Source organism: Arvicanthis niloticus, chromosome 10 (assembly GCF_011762505.2).
Source record: "Arvicanthis niloticus isolate mArvNil1 chromosome 10, mArvNil1.pat.X, whole genome shotgun sequence".
NCBI classification, from domain to species: domain Eukaryota; kingdom Metazoa; phylum Chordata; class Mammalia; order Rodentia; family Muridae; genus Arvicanthis; species Arvicanthis niloticus.
The window spans coordinates 74265970-74291000 of NC_047667.1; the positions used below are offsets into that span (position 1 = coordinate 74265970).

General features: G+C 45.1%; 1 protein-coding gene across 1 annotated transcript in view; it reads right to left on the reverse strand.

Moving 5' to 3' along the window:
* Positions 1-2868: 2868 nt before the first annotated feature.
* Tnfrsf11a (TNF receptor superfamily member 11a) overlaps positions 2869-25031 on the reverse strand; it is a 57873-nt gene continuing 35710 nt past the window's right edge. The window contains exons 6-10 of the mRNA XM_034512871.2: positions 23747-23841; positions 22078-22191; positions 18887-18939; positions 16155-16917; positions 2869-4970 (exon numbers count right to left, since the gene is read on the reverse strand). Coding sequence (XP_034368762.2) covers positions 4669-4970; positions 16155-16917; positions 18887-18939; positions 22078-22191; positions 23747-23841 — 1327 coding nt within the window. The 3' untranslated portion in view covers positions 2869-4668. The remainder of the gene's footprint in view (positions 4971-16154; positions 16918-18886; positions 18940-22077; positions 22192-23746; positions 23842-25031) is intronic.

Genomic DNA, 25031 nt, shown 5'->3' on the forward strand with positions numbered 1-25031 from the left:
GCACCTCATCCCAGGTTCTCCTCACACCTACTGGCCTGCCTTCTCCACTGACACAGCAGCTGACAAGCAGCTGCAGGAGGTGAGCCTTCAGTGAGGCCTGATTGGAGCTGCTGGCCTGTTCCGCTGAAGACAAAGGGGGTCATGTTGCCAGTTCTTTGGCCAGAATGAGGTTACAAGTTACAAGACTGGTAATTTTACATTCTTTCATGTTATTGATAATTTTGTTAAAGGTTTTTTTTTTTTCCCATGTTTTTAATTTGGAAGGTATTTCTGTATATTAATTTTACTAAAGGGACTTGAAAGTATACTGTTGGCCTAGAAGGACCCCAGATAACTGTTAGGTAAGGAAGCAGAGAGAGACAGTCACGTCCAGAAAAGCCATGAGAAGCCATGATGACAGGTGCCAATAGATACAGAGGTAGGTGACGCCGTTACCTGAGGGATGTAGAAAGGCAGTTTCTTGGCAGGGCTGCCATATTTCTGATGCCAAGGATTCCAGTGATTTCTGGGCTCACCTTCGCAGACGCCAGCTAGACTCTTGCTGGGCCTGCTTCTGGCCACTCCCTCTGCCCATTTTCAAGTCCCCCCTCTTTTCTGGAAGGGCTCTAGTGGTGGGAAGTAGCCTGTTCATCAGCACTGCCTTAGGTCCCAGGAAGTCGACAGATAACACCTTCCCAGCGCCTCCTTTGGCACCTGAAGCAAGCGTTTTCTCCTCCCTAGGCCCAGCTCTCTGCATCTCCTTTCTCTGGCCACTCGGGGACCAAACACTAAAAGCATCCTGTACAAAGCAGTGCTTTCTCCCCAGTCGCAGAGCAAGTTATACGACTCATGTTCAGTGCTCCCCACAGCTCCTCACAGTCAACGGAAAATGGGGTGGGAAATCACATGCCATCAGGCTACCAAAGAGCAAAACTTTCCACACCACAGTCTCCACTGGAGACAGAGCTCTGCTCAGGTTCTTCCCTTTTGCCTAGCACATGACACAGAGCTGGTTTAGAACTGGGGAGCTAGCTCAGTTGGCAAAGCACTTGCACCCAAGCATGATAACCTGAGTTCTATCTGTAGGACACGTGAGAAGGGGAGTGTGGCCTATAGAGGGGCTCTCTGGGGCTTGCTGGCTCACTAAGCCAGCCTAGCTGAATCAGCCAGTGCCAGGTCAGTGAGAGACCCCGCCTCAAGAAACAAAGTGGATGACATCCTGACACATCCAAGGATCACCTCTGGGTACCACACTCATGTTGTATTCACATGTGTATGCACCCCCACATGCTTACACATACATGCCACATGTAAAGATGATTAGCCAGATTCAAGGGGAATGTGAGTTCCAGGTCATTTATCCACGGAGGTAACAGGTTGCTCAGCCTGAAGGACCTGGCCAGTTGTTTCGTTTTTAGAATAGCCAGACTTACTTTATTTTTTGTTTTTGTTGTTGTTTGTTTGTTTGTTTTCTGTGCCAGCGGTGTGGAGCAGGACTACTATAGACCTGGTTCCCAAATCCTTTTTATTTACTTAGGGATTTTGATGTCTAAATACAAATTCTGCATCTCACCGTTGAAGGAATCAATCTATGGCCCTGGACATCAAAGGATCACGAGAAGGTTCTTGATTACCAGGAATTGAAAATGTGCATTTTTTCAAATCCCACCCCCACACTTTTCTCTTCAACATTTTTTTCTCATCATGCCCCATGGTAGAAAGCAAAGGTGGCTCCAGTCTTTTGCATTCTTTCCCCTTCTTCCTCCTGGTACACACCCCATGTCACTCAGAAACTTTTACCATACTAGGAGTAGGGCTGGGCTCCAAGTCCTGTGAATCTGGCCTGGCCTTGTGACTTCCTGTGGTTAGTGAATGTGGCAGAATCCACCTGCAAGTCAGAACCTAAGCCAAGAACTGACTCTGAACCTCAGGGGGATCCAGCCCAGCTTGGATGCTGGAAGGTTGGGCATGGCAGGAGCAGGTGGGAGAGCTCCCTTAGAGCAACCCGGAGAGCTGGTTAGCTGACAAGCTTCCTGGATGCCAGTGAGCAAGCCAGCTCAGCTGGACACAGGCCTGACCATCACCTTCGTTGAGCCAACACACAGAATCCGAGCTAAATAAGGGGTTATTTTAAGCCAGTGAATTTGCAGTGCTTTGCTACACAGCAGTATTTTTTTCTCTGCCACCTGAAGGTTCCACATGTCACATTCAAATTATTCTACCTACACTCAAGAGAATTTCTCTAATTTACTATCTGGGTTGCGTGCAGGCAGAAAACACTGTACTTCACTTCCCTGTCAACTTTCCTGCTTCATGGCCAGACTTTAAATTTTTTTCCTTTTAAAGGCTTATTATTTTATTTTCAATTATATACACACCAGTTTGTGTGTATATGAGTGCAGGTGCCTTCAGAAGCCATGGGCATTGGCTCTCCGAGGGGCTGGAGCAACAGGTGGCTGTAAACTGACAGAGGTGCTGGGAACTGAACCCTGGACCTCTGTAAGCAGTTTGTGTTCTAAACTACTGAACCATCTTGTCAGCCCTTGCCTAAAAATATTTTAAATAATTACCTCACCTTATGATAGCAATAGAAGATACATTGCCAATAAGATACAATAAAACCAATGTTTGATAAGATACAATAAAACACTATAAGGATCAGAAATAGTTTGGGTCACAATTTTCTTTTGTTTTGTTTTGAGACAGGGTTTCTATATGTAGCCCTGGCTGTCCTGTAATTTGAGATGTAGAGCAAGTTGGCCTTGAACACAAAGATATCTGCTTGCTTCTGCCCCCTTAGTGTTGGGAATAAAGGAATGTGCCATCGTGTCTGGTTAGATCACAATTTTTGTAATAAGCTTTGTTTCAACACAACATTTAAAAATAGTATTTTATGGGCAAATAAAGGTTTAATAATCTCTTTACCATGACATTGGAGTAATTTTTATTATTCTCTTCTTTGTATTTTTTATATTTGTCATAAACATTTTGACTACACACATACACATATCTGCTTTGTTGTGTATTTCCTATGGTTTCATTGACTTTGAATCAATATACCATCAGTAGGGGTCGGTGTGAGGAACCTTATTACCTTTTTTCTTCTCCTTGAAAGTACATCCCTAACGCCCTTAGCACTTTTGATTTTAGGAGTTCAAAGTTCTTTAACGTTCGCCGAAGCATCCTTTTGATATCACTGGGTAAGGAAATGGTGTTTAATTGTTGTTATTGACTTCATATGGGAAAATGAATGTACAGTAAGTGTTTGACTCCTGGACACCAACAATTACAAAACTGCTTGTAGTTCACTTAAGTGGTTAGCTTTTTCTCCATTATCCAAGTACCAGTGCTCATGATAAACCACACCAGTGGCCTCTTTCAATTTTAAACTGCTTTCTTGCATAAGGACCCAGCCAAAAGAAAACCACCTATAGGACAGTTGATTTTCTTACATTTACCTTATGGAGATTTGGTTTGTAATTTAGTGTGTGTGTGTGTGTGTGCGCGCGCATGTGCACACGCGAGTGCGTGTCTCACCTGCAGAGGCCACAAGAGGACATGGGATCCCATGGAGGTGGAGTCACATGCAGTTGTGGATTGCACAGTGGAGGGCTGGGTATTGAACTCAAACTCTTATTCTTAACTGTGAGCCATTTCTTTAGATCTCCTGGTTTGTCATTTAAACGTGGGAACAACACACACACACACACACACACACACACACACACACACACACACACGGAGGAATGTTTTTACGTTCATAAGACTAACTTACTCATGCACAAATACTTTGGAAGACAAGAGGGCCCACTGCCTAAGTGCATTTCCAACATCCTAATGGAGGAAGAGAAACAGCAAATTAACACGTCCACTGTATTCATTCACCTTGGATTTCCCTGGCACCTTCATTTTTTCCCTTGGGCCGTGTGTTCTATTCACTTCTATCTTTTCCAGACATCTAACTGTTTAGAAAATAAGAATGCCCAAACCACAAAAGGTATGATTTTTTGAGATTTAGTGGCCAAGTACCTGCCACTGTGGAAAAACCAAAAGCAGGTAAGGGTCAAGGCCACCTGAACTTAGCTCTCAAGGATCTACGTAAACTAAAAACCTTGGTGGCTGTGACCCTGTGTCCCTCTCACTCTGAAGAAAAACTGAGACACAGACTGTTTTCAGAAAATAAAATCCCTCTACTCATGTCTTGCACTTCGCTCCCCTGCTCTATACATCTGGCCTTTTTCTGAAAGTGCTTAGAGGACACTGGCAAAAGCTGTCACCAGATGGGAGGAGTGCAAAATAATGTAAAGGGGACAGCACCTTCAGAATTGTCAGGAGATTCTCTCTCTCTCTCTCTCTCTCTCTCTCTCTCTCTCTCTCTCTCTGAGAGAAAGGAAAGTATCAGAAAACACTACAGAAGCAAGTGAATAATAAATATGAGGGTGGGTGATATAGATCTCAATAATGCAGGACACCAACGTTGCAAAAAAGGCCAAACTGAATGATGCCAGGTGGGAGGAGGCAGAGGGGAGGGGCACTGGAGGAAGTGAGAGCTGGGCTCCACCCACCACCGTGCCAGCAGCCTGCACTTGTGAGGAGGTGCGCAGTGGCTAGCCACGACACGGTTTTGGAAAGCCACTGGTGCCCTGCGCCCAGGGCAGGCAGAGAAGGTGCGGTCACTCTGTACATTGTTCAGACCCCCTGCTCCTGCACCGGCCGTGATGCCCCGTCCTTCGGCCGAGATGCCTCCTGCTCCTGCAGCCCAGCCCCAGTGGTGCAGGCGTCGGGGAAGCGCGGCGCGGTGCCCGCAAAGGAGTCTCTTCGTGCCAGGGTCTCCTCTTGCACCGGGCGGCCCATGGGCTCCGGCTCCGGCTCTGCGGGCCCTGAGCCCTCCTGCGAGGTCTGGCTGACATACACCACGATGATGTCACCCTTGAAGTTCATCACCTGCCCGCTGGAGATGAACGTGGAGTTACTGTTTCCCGTCACGTTCCCTGCAGGGGACAGAACACAGAGAAACTGCATTAGGGACTACAGTTAGCCACAGCAAATGTTCCCCTTGGAAAGCTCTGGTCATCTTAGTGGGAGCACTGAAGCAGCAGGGGAGGGAGAGGGAGGAGATGAAGAGATGGGAAAGGATTCAAGCTTATGAAGGACTTTCTCATGTTTCATCTTTTCAGACCTCATGGGGACCATACACAACTCCAGGATACTGGCAGGAGAACCCACCTGGATGCTGGACCCCAGACAACATTTAGTTGGAGAGAAGCAGGAGGGAAGAGGGGGAAGAAAGCTTTAGGGCGTGGGGATAGAGTGGCTGTGGGGGAAAAGAGGAGATGGAAGACAGACGAGAGAGGAAGAAAAGAAGAAAAGAAGGGAGAGAGGAGGCCGTCAGCAGTCCACTGTGAATGCCTAGCAGACCTCAGCTCACTGGGCAGAGCCTTCCTGTCACCTTCTGAAGGATTCCTGATGTCTCAGCCCTGCAGGGTGATCACGGAGCTAAGTTCAACACTCAAGACTTCAACAGATATTAATATATTTCAATTTACTTCTCTAGAAGAAGAGGAAGGGGAGAAGAAATGGAAAACCCATTCTTTCCTTTGGAACCCTAGTTCTATCAGTCATCGGTGGATAAACGGAAGTAGCCAATCTTTGATTAATAAAACTTCTGGCAAGCAGGGCGTTTAACAGGCGGTAGGGAACACGCTCCCTCTCCTTTGTTTGATTTTTTTCATTTAAAGATCCTTGTACCACAAACTTCTCAAGTGGAAAGTAACTGCCTCAACCCCCAACACTCAGCATCAGAACAGAAACAAAGACATCAAAACGGTCCCTTCCTGGTCTCCTGTGCTCACCGGCCATGCCTGTCTTCTCTTGTGACCAGCTCAACGGTCATTTGTACAAATAAGATGAAGCTTGCACTACCCACTCTGAGTGAAGTGTCCTCAAAATTGGAAGGGCTTTTAAAGACAGTGACTAATGTGCTGTAGGCACTCAGGGAATTTCTTTGAGGGAAACTTTCTGCCTGATAGTGGGGTGCCCCCTGAGAAGCCATCGTGGGGGCACAGTGAAAAGCATTATGGGAAGATAAAGATTTTACATGTGAGCAACAAATCCAAAGGTCTGTGGTTCCTGCTGTTCTCCCATAGGCCATTGTATGGAGCCTCAGGCATTTATTCTCCCATAAAATAAAAAACCAGGAAGCCTAGCTCCCATCTCTACTCTCCCCCCATGTTATATTCTAACTAAACACATGCTCTATGGATTTAATAAAATCAGTAACCACGAGTGGCTTGGAATTCGGTTTTTCTCTGTACAGTCACGTGGGACCGTGAAAGGCAGCCTGGTTCCTGGTTGAAGTAAGGCTAAAAGCCCTGGTGACCCTGAAGGGATGGTAGGCACCAGGACCCTGTCACTAGCCACACACCCCCCATAGATTTGTGGCCATCAGTCACTTTAGGGCAACGCCCCAATCCCCTCCACAGGTAGAGGACATGACCTGTGATCATGTAGGTTCAAGACAGATCTTTATTTTAATGAGGTACTTAAAGGCCTGGAGGCTTAGCCAATAAGCTTTCCTTCCCAGACACTCCTCCCTGCAAAAGGTCTTTAACCTCAGGCCACCCTGAGAAGGGGGTATTGTTTTACACATCCATTTTCCACTATGACAATAGATGCTTTAAAACTATGGACTGCCCCTTTTCACCAGGATCTGCAGCGGGGAGCCACGGAGAAGGCGTTTGCCTATAGAGCTGCCATCTAATCTCCTGTAGAAGGCTTCTCTGTGATCCCAGTCACAGCTGCCACCAAGCCAAGCCCAAACCTGCCGCTGCTATTAAGCAAGGACTTCCCCACATAGAACAAGCTGGAGCCCCCTCCCCCAGGCTAGATGGGAGGTGGGGGGTGGCCCACTCCGTTCTCAGCTCTTCCACGACATCCAGTCGTCGCCTTACATGTCTGAGATTCTGAGAAACAGCCAGCCAGTCTTCACAGGCCCAGGGACCCCTGAGCCAGCTCCAGCTGTCCTGCACCTCATACTGCACTTTCCCACCCCTGGAGGGGTGTCCTGGGGCTTCCCTACAGCCCAACACCCACCCTGTGACAGCATGGGGTAAGCAGGTAAAACTCCCTTGTTCCACCTCCCCAAGTGCCTCCTGCACCGTGGTGGAGGAGGCAGGACCCTAATAACCCTACACAGCCATTCTCCTGTTTTATTATGACGTCATCGACTTTTGTTCTTCACTATATTCAAGCCTAGAGGGCTTTTCTCGCTAGTGCAGGACTGGTCCGCGACTCTGGATATGGTCTCATCTCTTCTTCCCATCCTACTTAGGTTCATCTGGTGGTGTCATGGTACATGGGATCGAGTCACCATTTATATTTTCATCTTCCAACGTATCATCATGACGAGCCCACTGCCTCTTTTCCCTGGTCAGAGTCTCAATTATTCTGAGCCCAGTAGAAGCCCTGAGCTGTTTTGTGTCATCTTGCACACAAAGATTTTGCATAAAATCTTGAGCATTTCATTCCAAGCCATTTCCCCTTATCATATTCATCCTAGTATACTAAAAATGCTAGCGTGCGTTCTTGTTTCCAGTCTTTGTTTTCAGTGTGGAACTCAGGTCTTTGAGCTTGCAGGGCATAGACAATCTACTGTCCTTTGACTCATAACAGTAATGAATGTCATTCTTGGAAGGCATGACTTACAAAAGCCTTCAAAAGTGAGTAAAGTTACCTAGAAAGAGAATGAAACTATCAACTTTATTTGTCAATATTTTTTTAATCAAAGGTATGTTTTACGAGCCAGAGTAATGACTCTGAGTAAAAGCACTCTTTGAATAAGCCTGAGCTGACTTAAGTCCCACAACAGGAGAGTACCAACTTTGAAAATTGTCCCCTGACCTCCTCCTTTGCACTGTGGCATGTGTGTACCCACCACACACCACATACATATCACACACACACAAATAAAAATGTAAAGGAATGATGTATGATAAAAACAATCTATGATCAAGCTTACCAGGCTAGCATTTGTGGGAAAGAATCAGTTCATACAGACTAATCTTAAAAAACAAAAAACAAAACAAAAAACCACCCCTCCCCAAAACAAAACAACAACAACAACAAAACCAAACAAACAAACCAACCACGGACGTGGCAGTATGTGAGAGGCAGAATGGCTCTCGTGGATGGAACACCTGCACACCTGCCAGGGCCACAGGCACAGAGGTTTGACTGTCACCATCACCCCAGGTTCCTATTAACTTTCACAGCAGGCGCATTGCATGTTTGTTCTTCACTTGGCTCTGCAGATTCCATCAGTGGCCCCGAGGAGCTGCGTGGTGAGACGGCAGCTTTGATTTTGTCTCCACAGATTTGGCGTTGCTGCCTTAGGAGATAATGTCTTACAAGATGGCCATATTTCAATATTACTGCAGTGTTTGCAAATATGATTTTCTCTATCAATGAACTGGATACTCAAAGAGACAGTGAACTGTAGACATTGTCCTTTGATGACCCCTCTCTTATCCTAGGTCTTTCCCTAGGCTAGCTCTAAAATCCTTACACTGCTGGAAATGACCTTGAATGTCCTCCTGCCTTTCCCTCCTGTGTGTAGGGTTACAGGCTTGCTGTGGCCACGGGCATGCACCACCATGCCTGGCCTATGGTCATTCAACCTGAGGCTAGGTGTATGCCAGGCAGTCACTCTTCCAGTCTAGCTTGTCTCCAGCCCCAAAGCTCTTAAAGCACAGACCCCAGGCTACAGTTCCCCTAATCACTTCCTGATGATGGAGATCTGAGAACGGGGCCACACAGTGTTCGTTATATCTTCAGTGTTTCTGGTAGAATTCTTGGTCTAGTTGCTTTGAGGCAGTGAGAATGAAAGGTGGTTCCCCAAGGTCTGAGTGCAGACACTAAAGTCTGTTCCCCAATTCTTGCACAGCCTCTCATCTACGTCAACTTCAATGGCAAGATATTTTTAGCAGCTCATTCTCCGGCTAGTGCCAAGTCTTCCAATGGTTTTTATAGCAATAATCCTCTTGTCTATCAAACATATTCTTTCTTGTAATCTAATAGAACTGTTAGGTCCTAAAGTACCATGAGCTCAGGTCACACTCACAGCCCTGGGAATATACATGGGTTCTAGAAAGCATGGCCATTCACTGGTGTGTGTGTGTGTGTGTGTGTGTGTGTGTGTGTGTGTGTCTGTGTGTGTCTGTGTGTGCATGAGCTCTGTATGTATGTGTTTACATTGTGATAGTGTGTGGTGTGTGTGTGTGTGTCTGTGTGTGCATGAGTGCCTTGCGTACATGTTTTACACTGTGATTGTGTGCAGGTGTATATGTATGTGTGTGTGTGTGTGTGTGTGTGTGTGTGTGTGCGCACAGAGGCCAGAGGTTCATGCTAGGCATCTGATCCCTTACTTTCCACGTTATGTTTGAACAGAGCTGTCAAGCTGGGTGTGGAGCTTGCCAGTTTGTCTAGGCTGGCTGAGCACTGGGCACCAGGGGTCCTCATGTTTCTCCTCTGCTGGCCATTGCTGGGGCTACAGATGCGTGCTGCTGCACCAGATTTTACACGGATGCTGCGGATCTCAGGCTGCTGTCACATCCACCGTAGCAACTGAGTGACCTCTCCATCCCCTAAAGCTGTGTTTGTTTGAAAATCTGGAGGACTTATGCCAGCTCCAGGAATTCAAGCAAAGTAAGGCCTGTCTTTCCTATTTCCTGGCACTGACCTCAGAGGCGATGGCATGGTGCTTTAAGGCACAAGCCTCACCATTAGATGTTTGAATTATTGTCACATTGTTTATTAGCTTCATGATCCTGGGTGAGGAACTTAACTCCATAAGATTTCTCTAATAAATATAATATACAAAGTACTTAGTAATGAAAATTTCCCCGTGTATACACTGTATGTATGTATGTATGTATGTATGTATATATGTATGTATGTATGTATGAATATATAGGTACAAATGAGAAGGCCAGAAGTTAAGTGCCTTCACACTCTGCCTTATTTTGTGAGACACTGGCTGACTGGCTGGACTGTCTCCATGTCCCAGAATTAGGATTACAGCCGAATGTGGCTTTTTAAGTGGGTACTGGGGCAAAGTCAGGGCCTCATGCTTGCTCAGCAAGCACTTTATCCACAGAGCCGTCTCCCTGGCCTCTAGCAATGCATGTACGCCCATGAGACTCTACGCTTTAGGCAGTGGGGCCAATCTTCCTGCTCTCTGAAGGCGACAGAACTGCTATCATGGTGGAAGGATTCAACGCCAGAGTGACCTGGGCATTTTTACTACATTTAAAATGGGTTAGTTGACTTAATACTAATATTTGGTGTGACTAGCCAGATTAAGTTTCAGATAACGTGACTGTTAAAAATAGCATTTAAGACAATGGAAATCGTGAACCAGTTACCTGCCTGGTTATGATCAGAAATATGTTTACATTTTACTAAATCCACACTTTAGATGGAAGGCTCCTTCTGTATCTCTACAGATAGAAAATGTTTTTCTCAGACAGGAAGAGGAAGCTTGGTTCTGAGAAGACACTTTCTGCCAGGACTTACATTCTTAAGCAAGGCAATGCACTCTTTCCTTCTCAAAAGCATGTTATGTTGTTTAAGATGCATACAATATGAATATTAAACCACAAGAAGAATGCCAGAGAAGAAACTACCAAATTGTCATGGAGATTTCTCCATAACTAGAGCTAAAATCACACAAATGCACTCGAACATTTTCTGTTTCACCCATATGCTTCCCGTGAAGCTTTCCTTTCTATGGCAACGCAAGCTCCGTTTCAGGCATTTGGGAAAAAAATTAAGCATGTGATACAGGGGAAGGAAGTAATGTATAAAATAGTTCCATTCTGAATCATGCTAAGAATTATTTAGACAGTCTTGTGGAGAATCCCTTCCAAAACTAGGGCAACTGGCTCAGAAAGGAGATTAGCACTGATAATGTATATGTATGTGTATGTATATGCATGTAAAACAAAATTTTAAAATTCTTTTCACCGTCATATGTGTGTATAGTATATATGTGTATATGCATGTCTTTGCATGTGTGTTGGTGCACATACATGGGTGTGGGTATGGGTGGGTATATATGTGTACAATGTATGTGGGCACAAATATGTGGGTGTTAATGTATATGGTGTGTGCACATATATGTGGGGTGGGTGTTAATGTCTGTGATGTGTGGGCACACACGAAGCTGGCATTTATGTGGGTTCTGGAGTTCTGAACTCTGGTCTTTCTGCCTGTGCTAAAGTGTTTTAACCAATGAGCTGTCTACCCAAACTGACTTTTTCATAGTTTTTGAAATAATGTGTTGATTTCTAATACTAATAAATGCCAAGTATTTCTGATAAGTAAATTATAAAAATGCCAATTTTACCTACTTGTCCGCTTCTTGGACACAGTTGGTACTGGCACGTATTCTGGCAGTGGGCAGGTGGGCAAGCTGTTCTTGCTGGTGAACAGATGGGAAGGGAGGAACATGTGGACAGGAAAACCTTTTCCCTAACCTTCCTAAAGTGGGTAGGCTCGGGGATGGGGCTGGAGATGAGAGAGTTAGGCAGGTGTCTTCCTCCTCCAGTGCTCTGGGAGCAGCAGAAATTCTCCTAATTCCCTGTAAGAGGGTCTGGATGAGACGGCCTCCACAGGGCCGTATGTTTGAATGCTTGGTCCCCAGCTAGCACACTATCTTTGTTGGAGGAGGAGTGTCACTGGGAGTGAGCTTGAGGTTTCAAAAGCCCACACCATGCCCAGTCTCCCTTTTGTTCCCTTCCTGCCTCCTGCTTGCCGGGGTTTACTCTCAGCGTCTGCTCCAGTGCCATGCCTGCCCGCCACCACGCTTCCCACCATGATGATCATGGACTAACCCTCTAAAATTGTAAGCAAGCCCCGATTAAATCTCCCTTATATAAGACACCTTGGTCATGTTATCTCTCCACAGCAATCAAACAATGGCTAAGACCAAAGCTGGTACCAGGGACTGAGGTGTTACTGTGAAGGCCTGACTATGCTATTTGATGGACTAGGATGACTTTGGAGCTTTGGATTAGAAAGGTGACTGAATACTGTAGGCGGCATCTAGTGGGCCATCCTAGTAGGAACCTGAAAGCTCAGGCCCAGCTTCAAGGTGTCTCAAAGGATAACAATATTAGTGGCTGGGTACAGAGGAGTCTTATAAGGCTGTGACTAGGAGTGTGGCTGCTTTATGCACTTGGCCTAAAAAACCCTGCTGGAGGCAAAAGAGAAGACTTTCGGGCTAATGTCACTAGCAGTGGAGATTTCAAGACAGCCTAGTGTTGATTATGTCATGTGGTTATTGACATCGTCACTCTTATGCAGATCTATAATGAAAAAGAGCAAGCAGGGCAAAACAAAACAAAAGAAAGAAAGAAAGAAAGAAAGAAAGAAAGAAAGAAAGAAAGAAAGAAAGAAAGAAAGAAAGAAAAAAAAATCTCACACAGTGTGAGGAGAGAAGGAGCACCAGGAAATGTAATGTTGGAGTCGTCTGTTCTACAAAGGGAATTCAGTGCAAATGCAATTTAAGGAGAGGGCCAGTTTCCAGTCCAGACAGGTACCCGACCGGAACTTGGCAGTCTCAGCCAGCCACCGAGTTCTGGATTCAAGACTGCAGATGTAAAGGGCTTGAGGACCTTCCTTGGTGCTTAAAAACAGCCAAGCCCTGTGGCATGAGAGTGTCTGCATGTACCAGAGACGACATGGTGTGAAGCTCGAAGGGGAGCCTGATTTCACTGGAGACCCGAAGATGCTGGAGATGCCAGACCCATGGGACAGCCAAGGAGAACTATATGCAGCGTGTTGAACCAGCCTGAGAAAGGGAAGTATTGCAGTCCACAAAGCTGGAAGGAGAGGGAGAACCACAGAGCTATGAAGCTCTTGGACATCAGACATGGATGGAGCAACGGGATTTGGAGGTTGCCTGCTGGGATTCCGTCTTGCTTTGGTCCAGCGTTCCTCACTGTGCCCCCTCCCTCCCTTTGGTAACATGTATTCTGTGCCGCAGTGTGTTGGAAGTATGTGACTTGATTTTGGTTTTGCTTTTACAAGGGATTACAATCAGAGTCCTCCTTGAGTCTCAGAAGAGATTTGGGCTTTTAAACAGGTTTGAGACAGAAAGACTACAGGGACTTGGAAGTTAGCCTTAATACATTTTTATCATGGTATGACTACAGATCTTCTGGGGCCAGAGATTGCAGTGTTGTGGTTTGAATAATAATGGCCCCATAGGCTCATATAATTGAATGCTTGGTGGACCATTTATGAAGAACTAAGAGATGAGGCCTTGTTGGAGAAGGTGTGGTCTTTTTAGAAGAAGTATGTCACTAGGGGTAATCTCTGAGGTGACAAAAGCACATGCCAGGCCAGGACCAGTAAGCTCCCTCTCCCTCTCCCCCTCTGCCACCCCTTCCCTCTCCCTCTCTCCCTCTCTGTCTCCCCCTCCCCCTCCTTTTACCCCTCCCTCTCTCCCTCTCTGTCTCCCCATCCCCCTCCCCTTCCCCTCCCTCTCTCCCTCTCTGTCTCCCCCTCCCCTTCCCTCTCCCTCTCCCCTTCCCCCTTCTTCTCTCCCTTTCTCTCTCTCTTTCTCTCTTTCTCTCTCTCTCTCTCTCTCTCTCTCTCTCTCTCTCTCTCTCCCTCCCTCCCCCTGTCTCTCTCTCTCTCTCTCTCACACACACACACACCTCCTCCTATAGGTCAGGATGTAAGCTCTCAGCTACAGCTCCATTGCTATGATTCCCACCATGATTGTGGGAACTCTGAAACTGTAAGGAAACTCCCAATTAACTGCTTTCTTTTATAAATTGCCTTGGTCATAGCATCTCCTCACAGCAATGGAATAGTAATTATGACAGAGGGCTTGTAACCAAGGTAATCACCGTGAGCTCAGAATTAAGCATCACTTAAGAATTAAGTCCCAGTTGTTTAAGACACAGCCCAAAGTATGCTTTCCCCATAATTGGTCTAAGGTGATAATTCTTGGTTTGTTAAGACTTAGAATTTCTCTAGAATAGATTTAACACTCTCAAGGACTTTTTTCAGATTGTGCAACCTGAACAGCTATTTGTGTTCTGTAAAAAGCTGGTAGCATACGCTTCAGTGAAGGCTCGCCAGGTAAAGGCACTGCGGCCAAGCCTGGCAGCTAGAGGCTGGATCTCCCTGCCTCACACGGTGGAAGCAGAGAACAGATTGTCAAAAACCGACTTCTACACAAGAGCATGGTATATGTGCACACGCATGCACACAAGTAAACAAAATAATACCCTGGCACAGAATCTAAAATCCCAGGAAAAGAGGCTTCCTCCTTTAAGTCCTGAGAGCACAGGGCCATGTGGAATGGGGTCAGGTCCCTCTCTCCCCTCACACACATTTTAGAGTACGGATTATGGCATTGTTTGAAAGAGCTAGGAATGCATTATTTTGACTATAAGTACTGTTCATGTGGAAATAATTATGGAGAGAATGGAATGGCCTCAGAAATCAGTCTGGCTGCTGCCTCTCCTCAGGCAAGAATTAATCTGGTTGGCTTGCTAGCCGGTGATGAGCTGCCTGGCTCTCCGATCATGTTCTGCATGGCTAAGTATCAGACACTGAAGAGGCAGTGCCAACTTTTGGCAGATTAACACTGTCCGTTGATGACACATAATCTTTTCCTTTCCTCTGTGCCTACCTGCTCAGTGCTCAAGGAGTAACATAAGCAACACATGTGCAAGGCTGCTTCGCTGACAGGAGGGCAAGGTTTGGCTTTTAGTTCTCTGATTCTCCCCCTGCCCCCCATACAAACTTTTTTCTGAGTTCTAAGTTCTCAATACACGGAATGTGTTTGTGTGTTTACAGTGGACTACACTGCCTGGGAGACAGGAAAGCACACTGTTCTACCAGTCAAGCAGGAACCAGTATTACCTCGTGGCAAAACCAGCACGTGTGCTTCAGGCTTCAATCTGGTCACCTCCATGTTATAAAACACAACTGCTGGCACCACGTGCAGTCCCATCCAAGAACCAGGAGAGAAAGGCACCTCTTGAGAAGGGCACCCCACAAGGGGCTTCTTTCCTCCCTCCCTCCCTCCTTCCCTCCCTTCCTTACTTCCTTTCTGAGAGCTTAAGGATTATGAGAAGCCTTTGAAGTGGTTCATATCCATCCATCTTTTCATTATTTTTTCTTCTTCTGGAGAATGCTTATAGCTTCCAAAAGATTCTCAATAAACCACCTGCCTCTGACCAGGTTAATAATACCCAGAGTCAAAGGACGCTCTCACAGTTGTGAAGTCCTCTGTAACTACACAATCTTTTAACAGATGGTGTTCTACTCTCAGGCAGAAAAAAAAAAAGTCATAATATTATCATTGATGGACTGTTTGTGTTCAAGCAATATTGTAGCAATAAATCTCTATAACGATGCTGAATTGTAAATTATCACCTCGGTTTTGTAAACATACTAAGTGTGGTGGTTATAAAAGGGGCTTTTCTTAGAAAGTAACAGCAGATATTTTTACTCCACCATTAACTTGCTACTCCAATAAATAATTAAAGAACAATTAAACAGTTTTGTTTGTCCTGAGATTTAAAAGCCCAAAGTTCTTTTACCCACCAGACCCCCAAATATGAGGGAACACCATGATTCAGCCATTCCTAAAATAACTGTTGACTTTGCCTTTCGGGTTTTGGTTCTGTGGTTGGAGGACCACCAGCAACTCCGACCACAAGAAGCCTGAAGGCAGAGGCATGGCTGAGAGTCATAGCAGCCTCCATAGAGTGACGTCATTATATCAGTCGGCACAGCCCACAGTGCAGTGCTCAGAGAACCCCAAGCCCCTGTAAAGCACACAGCAAAATGCTGGAAACCTGCTCAGGTGGTAGAATTCTTGACTGACACGCACGAAGCCCAGTTAAACCAGGTGTGAAGTCCTACACCTGTAAGCCACCAGTACTGGAAAGATGCAGTCAGAAGGAGGAGTTCAAAGCCATCCTACTCATACTTAGGGAGCTTGGGGCCAGCCTGGGCTACAAGAGACCCTGTTTATAAAGACTAAGCAGAAAAAAGGAGTTGGGTTGAGTGTCTCTCCTGTGAAACATGCCTCTGAACTCTTTCAGACAGGTTTTTCTGCTCAAATGTGGGAACCCAAGAAAGTTACTTACCAGAGGCAGGTGGCTGGTCACTGGGGGAGTTCCCAGACCCGGAGGCTCCCCTCTCTGAGCTCGGGAGCTTTGCATCAGCCCTGTCCTGGGGCCGCACTCCTGCCTCTGCCAGGCTGGCTGCTGCTTCACTGGGAAGGCCCATGCTGTAGGCACACTGGGGCAATGGTCCACATTTCAGGGACCCTGGAAGGGGTTCATGGTCCTCCCCAGGAGTGTTCCCACTGCCTGTGTGGCCATCTGTTGAGTTGGAGCTGGCCACCCAGGGTAGGCAACTGTCACCCTCTATTTCTTTTGTCAGGTGCTTTTCAGGGGACACAGGCATACAATCAGTCCTGCTCAGCGGCTCAGTGAAGTCGCAGCCTTCAGAATCCACCATGCTTTCAGTCCCCGTGAAACACTGGCTTAGACTGTCGTTTTCCCCGACTTCCAGGGGCTCCTGGAACAGGGGTGTAGATTTGCTTCCAGGCTGGATTAGGAACAGTGAACCATTCGGAGTCTGGGAGGGCCGGTCCATGTACTCATCCTCTGTGGGAACCTTCTTTGAGAGGTCCCCCTGCATTTCAACCTCACTGACCAACATGAACGTCCTGGCATCTCTGCCTTCGGACCAGGGCCCACCTGCCACACACACAGGCCCACAGACTCCAGCGCAGTCTCCTGGGACCGTCTTCTCCTCCCGAGTCATTAGTAAGATACCTTCACACACTTCTTGCTGACTGGAGGTTGCCGAGTGGGAACCAACACAACGGTCCCCTGAGGATTCCTGGGGGGTGTGAATTCAGAAGGCAAAGGCCTTAATATCCAGAATTAGTGCAACATGTTTATTTAACAACTGCTGGAAATAGGAACTGTTCCCACCCTGGCAAGTGCAAGTGCCCCATTTTTTATGGCTGTATTTATGCTGTGTAAAATTACAGTATATGGAGCAGGGCAGTGGTGGCGCCTTTAATCCCGGCACTTGGGAGGCAGAGGCAGGCGGATTTCTGAGTTCGAGGCCAGCCTGGTATACAGTGTGAGTTCCAGGACAGCCAAGGCTATACAGAGAAACCCTGTCTCGAACCCCCACCACCCCCCAAAAAGATCACAGTATATGGGAGAAGTCTAGAAAGGGGCACAACCAGAAATGACTGGATCTTTACTGCAAGGAATAGTGTCTGCACACCAAGTGCAGAGCCACCCCAAGCAATGCCTGCCCACGACTTCAGTCTGTAACGAAGCAACAGCACCATGTAACCAAGTACTGAGCTTCAGGCAGTTGTTCTCTGACTTAGTTCTGCACATTGTATAACTCAGCAAACGAGCAAGCTTACTGAGAGGGAAGGGAGGCAGGCATGAGGCTGGGAAGGAAGAGTCAAGCAGGAAAAGCAGAAGATGAGAGCAGATCTGTGGTACTGGAGCTGAGTTATGGAAGTCAGTCTAATGTCTGCAGCAGATACATTTTATATGTAAGAAAACAGATGCAAGGGACAAATGAGAATAATTGGCATTTTAATATCAAATGTGAAGTGGAAAATAATTGTTACTATTAGGTTTTTGTTGTTTTACTTTGGAGTTTTGAGACAGGGTTTTATTACCCAAGGCTGGCCTTATTATGGAGTAAAGGACGACTCTGGACGTCTTATCCTCCTGCCTCTATCGCCCAGATGCTTGGATTATAAGCCAACACCACCATGCCCAGTTTATTCAATGAGGGGATTGAACTCAGGTTTTTGTGTCTGCTGGGCAGACACTCTCTCAGCTGACCTACATAGCCAGTGCCACCATGAACAAATGCATGTATTCATTTATTTATTTACTTCTTTTAAAGGAGGAAATAAGTGAACATGGGCATTCCTTTTTTTCTTTTTAAAGACTTATTTTTATTTTTAATGGGCGTGTGTGTGTGTGTGTGTGTGTGTCTGTGTGTGTGTGTCTGTCTGTCTGCCTGTCTGTTTGTGTTGCCCTAGGAGGCTAGGAGAAGGCATCCCCTTCAGCTGAAGTTACAGGCTGTGACCTCCTGTGGTTGTGAGCGGCCTAAGCTGAGTGCTGAGAGCTAAGCCCAGGTCCTCCGGAAGAGCAGTCTGGCCTCCAGAGTCATCTCTCCAGCCATGGGTGGGTTGTGTTTTATTGGTTTGTTTAGTTTTTCGTTTTGGTAAATTTATTGTTAGACAAAGACTGTGTATTCTTAATGTGCTGTAGATATTTAAGAACAGAGGACTGCACCATGTCCACTCACTCTGTGGTGATTTCAGGGTCACTTTGTTCACATGCAGAAAAAGCCAAGAGTGAATGGGTGTGACAAGGTGTAAGCTACCAGCAAACGTGTGCATCGAGCCAGGACTTTCATTGCAATAGTCTCAATATTTTTGATAATTTTTAAAAGATTGTGTCAGAGTAGAAGATTTATTAAGTAACTACAGAGTAAAGAAAAGTCATAAGTGGTTCCTCCTAGGAATCTTTATTAGGTGATCAGGGTCGGTTCTAAAAACACACACACAGAGATCACAGAATTGGAATGAAGACTACTGTATGGCTCAGGGGTAGCATGTTTTCCCAGCACAAGTAAAGACCATTCAATTCTCAGCAGAGGGGTGGGAATGGGGCACAAGGAAGACATTAGGCTGTGCCTTACTCAGCAGGGATCAGTTCTGGACTGGAGGTTTAACTGCCTGGTAAGCAGTGTACTCTATAGTTGACTAGTTACAGCTCTAGAGCCTGTGGCAGTACTTAAAGGAGGCATTAACCACGGTTACCTTATTTCCACTTAGACTACTGCAAGCATCATTGACCCAATTCCACAAATTAGCTGAAAAAAAAAAAGATGAGAGCTTCATGTTATAATTTTCTACTCATTTTTAATATATATTTTAATATATCTAACTTGTACAGCATGATGCTATCGGATAAATTCGGGGACAAAGTGATTACCAAGATAAAAGGGATTAAGTTACCTATCGTGTCAAAAGGTGATGCTCACATGGCAAGAAGAACTAAAATCAATTAAATCAGCAAAAGTTCTCATGCAGTACAATATTCTTCCCCGAGCATGTTAATCTATAGACCTGCTACTGCACACTTTCATCTACGTCTCCTCATTTCCTTCCTCCCGCCCCTGCTCACCGTTGTGTCATTCTCTGTCTCTGTGTGTTTGGCTTTCTCTCATTATATAAACATACCCACTGCGAGTGTTACAGCACGGTACAAGCATCCCTGAGTATTTCGTTACAATGTGTTGGGGAGGGGGTTAAGCTCAGGGCACAAAGCTCCGATTCCAACTTCAGCATGGGAGGACTGGCCAGGGATGCAATGGGAAGTAGTACATGGCTCAGTGATAGAATCCTTGCTTAACAAAGCAAAGACCTGGGTTCAAACTCCAGCATAGGGTTGAGAATCAACCAATCAATTAAAAAGTCAACTGATTTAAGCACTCTGAAGGCATCTTACTTCTTAACAAAAAAACAGAACTTGCTGATCTCTACAGAGAAAAAGGCTGTCAAAGTTAGTTTTTGTCAACTTGACATAAACCTAGACACCGAGGAAGGGGGACCCTCAAGTAGAGGAATTGTCCCCATCAGATTGGCCCGTGGACTGTCTGTAGAGCATTTTCTCGGTTGCTGACTGATGTGGGAGGGAGTGCCCTGCCTACTGTGAGCAATGCCATCCCTGGGCAGGAGGTCATGGGCTGTATAAAAAAAGGTAGTTGAGGTGTGGGAGAGATGGCTCCATGGTTAAGAGCACACTGGTGGCTCTTCCAGACAACCTGGGGTCAATTCCCAGCTCCTAAATGTAGGCTGTCAACCATCTGTGACATGTGATGCCTTCTTCTGGCTTTTAAGAGTAGCACGCACACTTGTAGTGCACAGACTTACATGCAGACCAAATACCCATTCACATAAAATAAATTTTAAAAGATTAAAAAAAAAGATAGCCGAGTGAATCATGGGAAACAAGCCAGTAAGCAGCACTCCTCCATGGTCTCTGCTTCTATTTCTGCCTCTAGGTTCCTGCCTTGAGTTCCTGCCCTGACTTCTGAACTATAAAGTGTATTATGGAAAGATAAACACAAACAAACAAATGCCTTTCCCTTCTAAATTATTTTTGGTCATAGTCATTATCATAGTCATTATCATGGTCATTATCATAGCAATGAAACCAAACTAGCATACTCGCTAGTAATATACCAGATACCAATAATACACCTGGGTCTGTCACAATGCTGGTAAACTACGGGCATTCTTGTTCCCGTCACAATTTTACTGTGTGTATGGGAAGCAAGAAAATCAAGGCAGGAGGACAAAGAAGGTGCTTCTGGCACATTAGGTGAAGATGAAGTTTTATCCCATCCTGTAGGAAAATCCAATGCTTTCTTCACTGTTACGATTGAAGACAGGAGCTGTTTCACTTAAACCCAAGGTTCACTAACTAGTACAGAATAATCTAGCTAGCCAGATTGTTCAAGGTATGCCCTTCCAATTTCCCCAGCTTCATGTGCTAGGATTACAGGGAAGCACCACTTCCCAGAACAGCCTGGGAATGATTCCTGTTAGCTCACATTGGACAAGTGTGGACTTGACTTTTCCTTCAGGCTTCATCCACTGGTTCATTGTTTGATCTTCTGGATTATTAAAGCCAAGTGGCTTCCATTGACTCAAACCTTCTTCCTTTTCCCCTTCCCTGTCTGCTCCTACTCCCCTGACTCTTGCCCACATACAGGAGTGCGTACACACACACTCCCACTCTCCTCCCCATCGATTTTTTTTCTCCTCACCCCCATCACCCAGTCACAAGGATCAAACCCAGGGTCTTCCTTATGCTAGGCAAGCTCTTTACCACTGGGCTATAGCCCCAACCCTTGGACTTTGGGATTTAAAGACAGGATCTCAATACCAGGATTGAAAGTGTCTGGCTTAACAATGTGTGCTTCACTTGTTGAACCTGGATTTGCATCCCCAAACCTACCTAAAGCTGAAAAGAGGGAACCAACTCCACAAAATCGCCCTTTGACTTACAGATGTGTGCCCAAACACATCATGAACACACAATAAGTGAAAAAATTAAATTATTGTTAAAAACCCTGGCAGAGCTTTATTAAAAACCATGTCTTTTAGCAATCCCATATAAAAGTCAAACAAGATGTGATGTTTAAAAACACCATCAAATCTTTTGTAGACATCCCCCAAAAAATGGAGTAACATTGGTTTCTCTATTATACATAAGCCTCTAAATTCTAAAAATATAAAATCCTCTATTGTAATTTTAGATTCATACTTCAAAATAGTATCCCAATCAAAACTTACCCTACCCATCCATTTATCTGAGCATGTGCCTGTGTTTCAAATGGGTACATTTCCAAGGGGATGTATTATAGAATCGACTACAGCCCTTGTGTTTAGAACTGGCACAGAGACACAAAGTAGGCTCCCAGCAGTGACACATGAACAATTTCAGAAAGGCCAGGTATTGTCTACTCATAGATACAATGTTGTCCTTCAGTTCTGCTCGCTATTGTAGCTACCAGAAAACAAAGAATCAGACACAAACGTGCAAACATACTTGACTTGCCTAACCTGAATTTGACCTCCCAAACTCATTTAAAGGTGGAAGGAGAAAACGGACTCCACAGAATTGTCCTCTGACCCCCACAGATGCATTGTGGCTCATATGCCGACACATACATCACAAATACACACAATAAATAAAATTTATATTCACTTATACTCATTTATATTCACTTATGCACATATACTCATACTTTAACTAGGGTCCTCTGAAACAGCAGCCAATGCTCTTAACCACTGAGATGTCACTCCAGCCCCATAAACACAAATTTAAAAAGCAGATCTTATGACAGTCAGGGACAATCTACTCGTGTCCTAAGATGCTCCCCTGGAAAAGCACCATCCTCTTCATGGCCACTTTTCAGACACCGCCGTGGACACAGTACCTGTCAGTGCTTTCCCTCCCTTCCTGTAGTAAACACCGAAGACAATGGCAGCCACTACAACCACCGAGATGAAGAGGAGCAGAATGATGAGACTGGGCAAGTAAGCCTGGGCTTCTGTGTTGGAGGAAAACATGGTATTAAAGATTATCCATTTTATCAAATTAAAAGATAAAGTCCCATAAATCCAACCCAAGAATCACGGCTGTGGGTGTGTAGGCAAACAAGAGTGGAGGGCTCCCACCCTAACTGCAGAGAGCTCTCAGATGTTAGAGGACGAACTCCACAGTTTAGCCCACCCTGCTCAGGGGCCTCCCCTCCAGGCAAGGCAAGCCCAGGCCCATGGTCCTATCTCTACCTTAGAATAAGTTCAGCGCCATTCACCTGGCATGGTCCTCTGAGTTTGACATTTAACACCCTGATTTCCTTGTTCACAGCCTGTTATTATTGTTCTGTGGCCTGGTTCTTTTGCCACATTAGAAAGGTCTTTCCCAGCCTGCTCTCTTCCAAGATGCAGCCCATCCCCCTACACTGACCCACTCACCTAAAGCAACCAGACAGAAGCCTGTTAGCCAGAAACTTTCAAAACAATATTTAGATTAGCTTAATCTACAAACGCTCACAGAAGCCAGAGTAGAACAAGTCACTCTCTTTGGCTTGATCCAAATCTCCACATAGACACCCTCACTATGACTATCATTCTCTACCATGCCTGGGCATTGGTATCGACATTTATATTTATAGGTTACCTCTAGCTCAGTCTAATATATATATATATATTATATATATATATATATAATATATATATATATAATATATATGTTTATATATAATATATAAATATATATGTTTATATATAATATATAAATATATACTTATAAGTTTATATATTTACATATAATAAATATATTATGTATAAAATAAACATATATATATATGTTTATAGCTTACCTCAACTCAGTGTAACTATATAGAGATAGAGCTAGAGATATAATCAAGTAACCCAGCATGTGAAAGGCACTGCGTCAAATCTACAGCAGACAAAACAAAAAGAAAAGGGAGAAAGAAGAGGAGGAGAAGGAAGAAGAAGAGAGGAGGAAGAGAGGGATGAGGGAAAGAAAGAAAGAAAGAAAAGAGAAAGAATGAATGAATGATAAGGGAAGCTGGAGAGATACCTCAGCAGTTAAAAGCACTGGCTACTCTTCCAAAGGATCTGCATTTGATTCCCAGCACCCACATGGCAGCTCACAACTGTCTGCAACTCCAGTGCCAGAGGATCCTATACCACTTTCTGGCCTCCTTGAGCAATGCACATAGGCAGTGCACAAACTCAGATGCACTCAACATACCCATACACATAAAATAAAAAAATAAACCTTTTAAACAATAAAATAAAATACTGATGAAAAAATGAAAATAATACCAAGATGATAACAGACAGAAGGAGCAGAAAAGCACAAATAAGTCCCTGGAGATAGAGCCTGTCATTCTAGAGAGGCCACCACAGATACAGTGTATCATTCTAGAGAGACCACCGCAAATACAGTGTGTCATTTTCAAGAGACCACCGCAGATACAGTGTGTCATTTTAAAGAGACCACCACAGATACAGTGTGTTATTCTAGAGAGACTGCCTGTCCATGTACCACCCCACAGGCTCTGGGGCTCGTACCCTTGGGTGGTCTTCTCAGTGTCAGGGAAGAGCTGCAGACCACATCTGATTCCGTCGTCCCTTGGTGTGCTTCTATCTTTCCAAGGAAGGTGCAGCTGTGAGAAAAAAGCAGGCAATGGCTGTGGTCAGACACTTTTAATTTAAAAACCAAACAAAGGAAATGTCACACTGAGCTAGAGTCCCAGCTCCTTCAGGAAGGGAAGCCATATCTTTCCAGATGTTTGACTCTCCCATCCTTGCCACTGGAGCAGAAGCCCTCAGAGGTTCTTAGATACTCTAAGAACTACTGAGAATTTCGGCAAGAAGGATTCCAAACACTGAGAGTTTTGATGAGTACACTTCAAGAAATACAGTCTTCTCAACATGAAACTTGAATAAAATGCATTGGGAATCAGCCTTTAACAAGAACCTCCTGAGCCAAGTGTGGTGTGGACACCTGTATCCTAGCATAACATAACAAGCCCCTGTCTGAAAGCAGTGAACGATGGAAAGAGGAGAAGCAGAGGCAACAGCAGCAGCTTGTGGGGTGGGTAATGTGAGTTTTTAAAACATAAAGAATAGATTTGGAACTGAAGACTCCTTACACTTATCACTAGTATTAAACAATGGGATGCAAGGAAGAGCCTGGGAGTCTGTTCCACGTAACTAGTGGTAGGTACCATACATATATACACACTATACTTTAGTCCCTAACCCCAAGTCCAATAGTCAGCATGTGAAACTCTTGGAACACTGACATGAAATCACAATTAGGAAATCTAACACCATGGAACTTGATTTCACTTGTAAAAGTAATTTAGGCTGTGAGTATGAACCATGGGACACAAAACCACTGGGTTGAGACCTGCCATCTATACCCCCACCCAAACACCCCCACCCGAAATTTCTCAGTGCACATCAAAATGAATGCCGGAACCTGACAAGTGTGTGGGTAAGAAATGCTCAGTCTGTATCCTACACATCACTACAAAAATTATCCCTGCGGAAAACCCAGAACTGCTCACATGCCTGTCAAGAGGAGCTTAGGAAGTCAATGCTGGTGCAGTTCCACAGTGAGATACAGAGCATCTCTAAGAAGTCACAGAGACTCCCAACTCAGCGTAGAAAGAAAATCAGGTAAGCTGGTAATATGTGCAAGACCCTGGGTTCAGCCCCAGCAACAAAAATAATAAATAAATAAATAAATAAATAAGCCTGAAGTTAAAATATTGATGAATATGAAGTATCCAGATGTTCATAGACAGGATAAAATAAAGGCCCAGAGGAACCTCTGTCATTCAGCGTG